Source organism: Lactuca saligna, chromosome 8 (assembly GCF_052625555.1).
Source record: "Lactuca saligna cultivar CGN05327 chromosome 8, ASM5262555v1, whole genome shotgun sequence".
In the NCBI taxonomy this organism is placed as follows: domain Eukaryota; kingdom Viridiplantae; phylum Streptophyta; class Magnoliopsida; order Asterales; family Asteraceae; genus Lactuca; species Lactuca saligna.
In genome coordinates this window covers 133287552-133297546 of record NC_136424.1, presented here as the reverse complement: position 1 = coordinate 133297546, position 9995 = coordinate 133287552, and the positions used below count along the sequence as shown (strand labels likewise).

Genomic DNA, 9995 nt, shown 5'->3' with positions numbered 1-9995 from the left:
TTTGGTACTTCCTTTAATTGTTAAACAAAAATTTTTGGATCGTATTTTGGGATGATTCATTTAAGTTTAGAGGTTCTTAGGGTTCTTAACCTTTAGGGGTTCTCATTTGAACTTTTACCTATATATATATATATATATATATATATATATATATATATATATATATATATATATATATATATATATATATATATATAGAGAGAGAGAGAGAGAGTAAATGTCACTGTAACCCAACAAACTTACGTGTTTTGGTTAAAAAGGTCCCTCATCTTATTATTAATTTTTTTTTTTGCTTTCTAAGGGTACGAATTCATGTTTTTAAGATTTAAAAGGTCCTTTTGAAAAAAATGAAGTGGTCATCCGGTGAACCCCTTCCTAGTCAGCAGGTAAAGTCAATTGTTAAAGTCTTCCCTCAATTGACACGGTACATGACTTACAATAACCTTAAATTCAATAGCGGTGGCCGTGAAATCAACGAAGACTCCATCTGCTTCTCGTTTTATAGAATTACATCACAACAAATAGGAGGTTTAAATCAAAAAAGATAGCAGCTGTGTCTCTTCCGATTTCAATCAACATTCTTCACTCTCTTCTTCATCTTCTTTGTTATTGACAGAGTAACCTAATCATGAACATCGAATCTGATCAACGATGGTGTGTGTGTGTGTGTGTGTCTCAATTGAATAATTGTTACCCAGAAACCAATCGCCACCCTCATTTTCCTTTGTTCACCACCAATTTGATTAGGTATCAGATTGAATAATCGTCTTCATTAGATCACTAATATATACAAAATGGGGGGCATCCGTCTTAATTAGATCGGGAAGGGAAATTGATGCGGACAGAAACAGGAAACGATGGGGTGATTGTTTGTGGCTGATCAACGAGCACCGATCGAGGAAGGAAGACGGAAGTAGTAGGCGGTTGCAGTCCGTCTCCATCTTCAACGATTAGGTAACGAATGTAAGGTCGAAGTCGCTAGGGAACTATGACGTTAGCTGGTGATTGCGAGAAGGGGAGAGCGTCAATCTTCGGCAATGGCTGAGAGGTCATGAGGAGGGGCGCCGACACTCCAGGGCTGCTCCGGTGACTTCCTTCTTCTTCTGGTCCGATCGACTACAACATAGTAGGGGACAGAAGGTTCATCGGAAATTGAACAACAACAATTGAGGGGTGGTTGTGAGGAGCTCGATCGAGCAAGGAGTGCTTAGATTAATCCCCAAAGTTGCTGACGAGGCAGAAGTCTACTAGGCTCCAAGTATTGCTGACGAGGCTACATGTCATCATTTTCTAACATATTTGGCATATCTAACCGGTTATAATGGGTTGTTTACCCAAATTAGCCGGTAAAATACAAGTTGATGCCCTTAGAAAGCAAAAAAAAATAATAATAATAATAATAAGATGAAAGACCTTTTAAACAAAAACACATAAGTTTGTTGGGTTACAGTGTATATATATATATATATATATATATATATATATATATATATATATATATATATATATATATATATATATATATATATATATATATATATATATATACTCTTAGGCCCTTAGTATGCTTATGCTAGTTCGAGTCTCGCTTTGGAAATCTTCTCCCAACAATTATCAAATCCTTCTCAGTTCTAATGTGACAAGGACCTGAATTTATTTATTCATGGACCCTTTAAACAATTTCTTTATGATACATTGATACTGGAATTACTTTTAAGACCTCGTGTATTTATACTTCACAATAAGATAGTGTACTAACTAACATCTATTTGTCCATATTTACGAAACTATATATATATATATATATATATATATATATATATATATATATATATATATATATATATATATATATATATATATATATATATATATATATATATATATATATATATATATAGGTTCATGTGAGACCACCTAATTTTGTGAGACCGTGAGACGCATTTTTTTATTTTTTTAGTTAATTCAACTTCTGAAAATAATATTTAAAAAAAGAATTTTTGGATTTTTCCATTTATTTTATATTTTAAAATTATTTTTTAAAATACGTACAGTGTAATATTATATTACAATATTTCATGTATTTAAAAAAAACGGATTTTTTTTCATTATTTTTAGTTAATTCAAGTTCCGAAAATAATATGAAAAAAAAGAATTTTTAAATTTTTCTATTTATTTTGTATTTTAAAATTATTTTTTAGAATATGTACAGTGGAATATTCTATTAAAATATTTCATGTATTAAAATTATTTTTTAGAATATGTACACTGTAAAATTATTTTTAGAATATGTACAATGTAAAATTTTCCATTTATATGTCCTAACGACCCGAAAAGGAAAAAGTTTAAAGTTGCGCAAGAGTAAGCTAAGAAGGATGCGGAGCGAACATTTGGTGTACTTAAGAGGCGTTGACAAGTACTAACAGTTGGGACAAGTTCATATGAAGTGAAAATGTTACAACACGTAATGTATGCATGCATAGTATTGCATAATATGATTATTGAAGATGAATGAAGAGCGATATGTCGGTACAACTAAAATGAAGTTTTGCCAAATGTCGAAGGATTAGCCGTTGGTACATAAGAGTATAGGGTAAATAGAAGAGAAGTACACAATCACGACATTCATCACACCTTTCGTGCTGATTTGCTGGAGTACGTTTATAGGCTCATATTCAGCCGCCGATATAGTATTGTCACGATGATTTATTTGAAGAATTAGATGAGGATTCTGATATGTTCGTCGAGAGCGAAGATTCTAATGATGAGAGTGACGTTCAGGAGAATGATGAAGACGTTGAGAATGATGATTCTGAGTGACGTATTTTGTTGTTGTTGTTGTTTTGTTTTGTTTTGTTTTGTTTTTTAAATTAGAATATTAATTATATTTTATGTGTTGTGGTTTGTTTAATTTTCTGTTTGTATTTTTTTAATTTTTACTTATTTAAATATTAGGTTTAAATGTAATTTTTTATTTTAATTAATGAAACGCTTTTTGTTTTTAATTAAATTTTATACTTATTATTAATTTAAAAATCATAAATCATAAAAATGAATTAATTTTATTTAAAAAAAAATAGCAAGGAAAACTTTTCACCTATTGGTTAGGTTTCAGCGAGGAAAAAAAAAATGAAAGAAGTGATTGAAAACTTTTCATCCACTCACCCACACCCTGGGTCTAACAAAGTTATGCTTGATATGTATCACAATGTTGCTATTGCATGTTATATTCGAGTATTCTATATCGATAATAATAAAAATGGCATTTTTAATTTTTTTTTTATGCAATGATGTCTACTTGTGGAAAACTTGGATCATTCGACATCACATCGTATTCGTCTAATTTTTTTCGACCAAAATAGTAGTTTTTTACAAACTAGAAGGACAATATTAAAAAAAAAAATCTTATTATTATTATTATTATTATTATTTTCTTTTTTACAATACCAAAAAGAAAAAAGAACCAGGAGTATGTGTAGAGTCTCACTAGTAGCAGTCAGAATCAGAACTACAGGTTATCTCTTACCAAAGCTCCCCATAACTCTCCATACCTTCAATGGCTACCATGGCTTCTTCTCTGCTCAATACTGTCTCTTCTTCCATTAGACTTTCCAATTCCAACTCTAATCGATGTCGTACTTTACCAATGGCAACACCCATTTCTCTATCTCGTTCTCGTAAGCTCAATCTGAAGCTCTTTCCAACTTGTTCAACTTTCAGATTATCCATTTATATTTGCGTTTGAATTCATTTACTTTTCATTGAATTGATCAGGGAGAAGACTAACAATCAGAGCAACAGAGACAGATGCAAACGAAGGTTAGTTGAGGTTTTAATTTCATTTAACTTAATTTAATGCTCTTGAGTTAAACATTGTAGTAATTGCGATAAATTTCAATGCGATTAGCAACGATTATCCTAATATTTGAAAACCGATATCAATTTCTGATATCAAAATCCTAGTTTGACTACAAATTCGTTTTTTTTTGGGGTAAATGACTAAATGGATCGATAGATTTGTTTTCGATTAATTAGAGTCGCTTTTTATCTTCTGGTCTGAATGAATAATGTTTTTTTTAGCAGTTAAAGCAAAGGCACCAGAGAAAGCGCCGGCTGCAACTGGATCGGGTTTTAATCAAATTCTTGGCATCAAAGGAGCTAAACAAGAAACTGTTAGAGTTTTCATATTTCTTATGTGTCCTTAGTGTATTATAATTTATGTATTAATTTTTTAGGTTACTATTGGATCTTAACATTGCATCGTATTTTAATTTTGGTACAGAATATATGGAAGATCCGTGTTCAACTTACAAAGCCTGTAACATGGCCTCCATTAATTTGGGGAGTAGTTTGTGGAGCTGCTGCTTCTGGTAAATTAAAATTAAATCATTTTCATTTATCCCTTTTTTCAAGATAAATCTTAAAGAAAACCAACAATGGACATTATTGTTGGAAAAATGGCCTCAAAGATTCCAACAACCCATCCAATGAAAAATAATAGAGAAACTTAAACATAAGGTATGCATGGAAAACTCCAAAACCGAAGATAACCATGGCCTCTAGAGAGAAAGATCCACTATATGATAAATTATTACAATCACATTGACAAAGCTCCCAATCCAACAAATTTCAACAATTATCATATGAAACTTGTGTAGATTGTGACATAACTTTGTTCACTTTGTAGGTAACTTCCAATGGACTGTGGAAGATGTTGCTAAATCAATTGTTTGCATGATGATGTCTGGCCCATTCCTAACCGGTTACACACAGGTAAAAGTTAAAATCACTCGTATATGTCAAATTATAATCTCTCATTTTTTTTTTTATTAAACCTTTGTAAACTAATTTCAGCATATTAAACAACTTATTTAGGAAATAACAAACATTTTCCCTTTAAGATTTTCTCGAACAATTCTTCTTCTTCTTCACTTATCATAAACCCTAAATACTTTCATGTTCTTGTTTCTAGACAATCAATGATTGGTATGATAGAGATATCGATGCTATTAATGAACCATATCGCCCAATTCCTTCGGGAGCCATATCTGAACAAGAGGTTAGTTTTGTAATTTGTTATTATACCTTTGACTCTTTTCTTCGGTATTTCAAGGGTCTATTACTTGGATTTATTAATTTTTATGTTTAGGTGATTACTCAAGTTTGGGTACTTCTTTTGGGAGGCCTTGGACTTGCTGGGATATTGGATGTGTGGGTATGCATCTTTTCCTATTTTGCCTTTTTAATTTTTATTTAGGCTCTGAAAAGCTACCTTTTAGCTTATAAGCTACTTTTGTGATCTTAACAAATGTTACTTAAAATAAGCTAGCTTATTTTTGGCAAATAGGGTCTTAAAGTTAATGTTATTTTTAATTTTCTAAGGACAATTTTGTTATAGGCAGGGCATGATTTCCCTATAATGTTCTATCTTGCTTTGGGTGGATCCTTTATTTCTTATATCTACTCAGCTCCACCTTTAAAGGTAATTTTTTTTTTTTTAAATTTTGTTTAAAAGAATAAGATGTGAATATAATAATTAATATTCCCATTGTGGTTACAGCTCAAACAAAATGGATGGCTTGGGAACTTTGCACTAGGAGCAAGTTATATTAGCTTACCATGGTTTAACTTTTTATTCTTCTCACTTTTGATTTAACATTTTTTAATGATTGTTATGATAATAGTTTAATACCTAAATCAATAAAATGTTTTTATGTAACTCAAAATCTATAAATCTACATGATGTGTTATATTATATCGTTGACTTTTTAATGATAGGTGGGCTGGTCAAGCATTGTTTGGAACACTTACACCTGACATAATAGTTCTCACACTATTGTATAGCACTGCTGGGGTATATAAATTGTAACATCATAAATATAATATTTATTATTAATATTAATATTTTGGTTGAAGTCCACAATTAACTATTTTTTTTTTTTTTTCTGTTTTATTTGCTCTTTAACTTGAAGCTTGGTATTGCGATAGTAAATGACTTTAAAAGTGTCGAAGGAGACAGAAAAATGGGGCTTCAAGTAATTAATTCTTGACACATTTTAAATTTTCATTATTATTTATGTACATTAAATTTGATATAACTAATATAAATTATGACGATTTTGACCTTGGTGTGTTATGGATGTTTAACTAGTCCCTTCCGGTGGCTTTTGGTGAGGAGACAGCTAAATGGATATGTGTTGGTGCCATAGACATAACTCAACTCTCAATAGCAGGTTTGACCGTTTGACCATTTTTTTTTCATTACTAATAATTAATAGTATATTTCTATTTTTAACAAAAAATATTTAATGTATTTTTGGTGGTAGGTTACCTTTTGGGAGCTGGTAAACCATATTACGCTTTAGCCCTCCTCGGGTTAATTGCTCCACAAGTATTTTTTCAGGTAAATTCTATGATTTTAAAATAGTTAAATATATGATTTTGAAATTATAAAATTTGTTACTTTGATTAAAAAGTAATGATTATTGTTTCCTGTTGCAGTTCAAGTACTTTCTCAAAGATCCAGTGAAATATGACGTCAAATATCAGGTAAAATTATTTATTAATTTATTAATTTGCATGAATTTTTTGAGTTAAAATTATTTAATGTTTTTGGTTTCAGGCAAGTGCTCAACCATTTCTGATTCTTGGTCTTTTGGTGACTGCTTTAGCTACTAGTCATTGATATACATTTTTAAAAATGCAATAAAATTACTAGAAAAATTGCATAAAGACAAAGGTTGATAGTTTTGTAGCGTTATTTTCAAGTAATTGTTCCCGATTTTGTTTTACTCTTTTTTGTATTTTTTTTAAAAAAGTTCTCTTTGTTTTATGTTATGTCATGCTCATTGGTTTTCTACAAGTGACATGGGATGATGATTGTTGTAAATATAGGATTATTTGGCGATAAACTTGAATCATGTTTCACTTTTTATGAATTTAGAATGACTAATTCATGCTTTCTTGCAGTATGTTCAAGATTGTTCACTATTTAAAAAATAATAATAATAAAACATAATGTTTAATGATGCATGTCTAAACATAAAAAAAGGTGAATTAATTTTAATCGTATAGGGTTTGCAAATATTTCTTGTATAGGTTAAACATGATTGAAGAGCTTCATATATATTGGTTGGTGTGTATTAAGGCATATTGTAGGGTCTTCCAACTGCCCTCTTCGATCAAGTACTCTTAAAAAGATATGAAAATGATAGTGAACGAACGAAATCACATGAGTCCACAATTTTCTTAATTAATTTGGTTGTTGGAAATAAGAAATATAGATTGAACTGATTTTCAATTTAAGTAGTTTTAATTACTCTCTAGTGATCACTAAACTTACAAGTTTTAACAAATTTGGTACTTTTTTTTTTTGTCAGCCTTCATGTTCATGTTCATGTTCGTCAATATTTATGGATAAGACGTTTACATCAACAAGAACATAAAATACTTGTGTTGATACTAATTACTATACACATAAACATTATTCACCATATTAATTAAAAGTTAATTTATGGTATGTTTATAATCTTAAGTATATTTAAATACTTGATTACATGCAACAGTAGCGTAAAAATGTTGTCTACCAACTAAGATATGAAGAACAAACTACACTAACATGTTTAGCCGTATCATCATACTTTACGTTGTGGAATGTGAGGAAGCATACAATAACTAGGAAGAAATCAACCGCAAAACTCTGAAAAATGGCATGTTATGTCTTAAATTTGTACACACAATTAAAGAGTAGATTAAACTGCAAATTTGGTTCCTATGGTTAGCAAAAATACGTGGATAGAGTCCAAAAAGTTTTCAACTTACACTACTCATCTAAAATCAGAAATTTTTGTGGATTTAGTCCCTTAAAAACTATTTTGCTCTTTTAATTTCTTTTTCTAATTTTTTTGTATTTTTTTAACACCCTTTTAATTTAAAAAAAAAAAAAAAAAAAAAAACAAGAATGAGCCCACACCACTCTCTTCACCGTATCCCTCATTCTCCCTCCCTCTCACATACACACATATAACATCTTCTGGACTTCGTCTTCTCCAGATATCCCCAAAACAAAGAACAAAATCCAAAATCAAGCCCTAGAAAAAAAAATAAACTAAAAAAATCAAAGAACATCCTATTCGCACCCTTTACAACAAATTTCTTTTTCCTGCATTTCCAACCTTTTCCCTTGGATCATTGTAATCACCTCTTGAACTCGGTTTACAAACCTAGTGATTAAAACCCCCTGAATCCAAGAAAAAAAAGATTTTAATGTAAACCCACAAAGAAGGGGCGATCAGTTCAGCAGATAGACATATTGACATACATATACACTTATTTCCGGTAAGAGGGAGACAAGGTATCACACCTTACCTCCATTTTCGTCTTCTTCACTTTAAGTTCAAGACGGTATCAATTATACCAATTCCTTACTAAGTTCTTGTCATCAGACTTCAAATTGAAAAAACCCATCAACCAAGCATACACCAACACTGTCAAACTATAGGAGCGTTTCCTCCTATGAATACTGTTGGTTGTCACTCGAGGAAGATGGGTACCGTCGGGAAACATCTCCTCCATCATTGTTTTGTTACAGATTTTCTTTCAATTGTAATCACCCTTGATGTTTCGTTTTCTCCATTCCAAATGTTCATGGAATTTGTATTTCAAGGTTAGATTCCCTCTCTTTAATCCTTCAAACACTCCATTGATGAAGTTCTAACATTATGTGTGTATGTGTGTTTGAGCTTATCTATTTCTGTTGTGTTTGAGCTTCTATGTTTTTGGTGTTTTTAAGCCTCTCTGTAACTAGTATAATTTGGTTAAAAAAATCATGAGAAGTGTGTAAAATGGAGCAGTAAGGAAGAAGATGATGAGAGAGAGGGCGTATCGGTACAGTGGGTGAGGGTGGGGTGGGCCAATTCTTGTTTTTTCTATTATTTTTAAATTAAAAGGGTGTTAAAACAAATACAAAAAATTAAAAAAATAAATTAAAAGGGCAAAATAGTCCTTTCAATTTTTTGAGGGACTAAAACCACAAAAAGTTTCTAATTTTGGACCAGTGGTGCAAGTTGAAAACTTTTTGGACTCCATCCACATATTTTTACTAACCACGGGGACCAAATTTGCAGTTTAGTCTAAAGAGTACATAGAGAATAAGAAAAGTGGAATATGAAACACTTAACCATTTTACATTTTAAGGCACTATACTATTGTATCTATGTCACATATGACCGAACTCATAATCTCTTCCTTGACGTACATACCAAGTCTGCTCAAACTTTCAATCAAAAAATTCAAGTATATGTGGAAGTGTATCCTTGCAATCGAACTCCAAACTAAAAAATATGGATATCAAACTTGTAACCAATCAAAAACTTGTAACCAATCAAAGCTTTTTGAGTTGATCAACTCTTTCACACCAAACCAAACACTTAGAAGTTCACCTAACTTGTTTTTGATCTCTACAAAAATTTTTGCCACCCTGGCACGCCTATTAGATCCTGTACAATCTTTATGTACCCATACATTGAAAAATGCTCCAAACGGAACATGGATTCGCAATGTCGACCCATGCGATAATCATCCATCTAATAAAAAACCCCCGATTGAGACCTTGGGTTTCCTTTATTAAGATCATCGTGAAGAAATATCGTATTTCGCACTATGAGTGAAAAAATTTCTTTCTAGTCGACCCCTACCATGGGCTAAACACATAAGCCACAAAGCAGACCCATTATATGCCTTTCCAAACTTTGCCTTCGCCCATCTACCCCCACCTTTCAAGTGAAGTAGCATCCTTCACTTGAAGCCCATGGGACCCCATGTCCTTAAAATCATCCCTAATCGATGATCTAACTTGTCTTTTCGACCAATATTGAGGAATCGAAAGACAATGCTCTTGTATCCACATTGAGGAAATTCATCATATAAGTCCACTACTAAAGACCTACGGTTGTTTTAAAGAATCCCAAAAATACACTTTCACATTTAACTACTTC

At 31.3% G+C, this 9995-nt stretch overlaps 1 protein-coding gene and 1 long non-coding RNA gene across 3 annotated transcripts; both read left to right on the top strand.

The window, feature by feature from the left end:
• The first annotated feature begins 3461 nt into the window (after positions 1-3461).
• Positions 3462-6911, top strand: G4 (UbiA prenyltransferase family protein). 2 transcript variants are annotated; one of them, XM_078971344.1, is made up of 15 exons: positions 3462-3677; positions 3775-3819; positions 4084-4172; positions 4283-4370; positions 4688-4773; positions 4973-5059; positions 5150-5215; positions 5399-5482; positions 5561-5622; positions 5779-5854; positions 5973-6035; positions 6152-6233; positions 6327-6403; positions 6502-6549; positions 6623-6911. In XM_078971344.1, exons 1-15 carry the CDS (start codon positions 3557-3559, stop codon positions 6683-6685), a joined length of 1137 nt encoding a protein of 378 aa, XP_078827470.1. In that variant the 5' UTR covers positions 3462-3556; the 3' UTR covers positions 6686-6911. The 2 variants fall into 2 exon arrangements, with proteins under 2 accessions (XP_078827470.1, XP_078827469.1); XM_078971343.1 differs by having other exon boundaries at positions 4081-4172.
• A 1015-nt stretch (positions 6912-7926) lies between these two features.
• LOC145012607 (uncharacterized) lies at positions 7927-8770 on the top strand. The gene is made up of 2 exons (XR_013664593.1): positions 7927-8353; positions 8445-8770. It is a non-coding gene; the product is annotated as an uncharacterized LOC145012607 (long non-coding RNA).
• The last annotated feature ends 1225 nt before the right edge of the window (positions 8771-9995 follow it).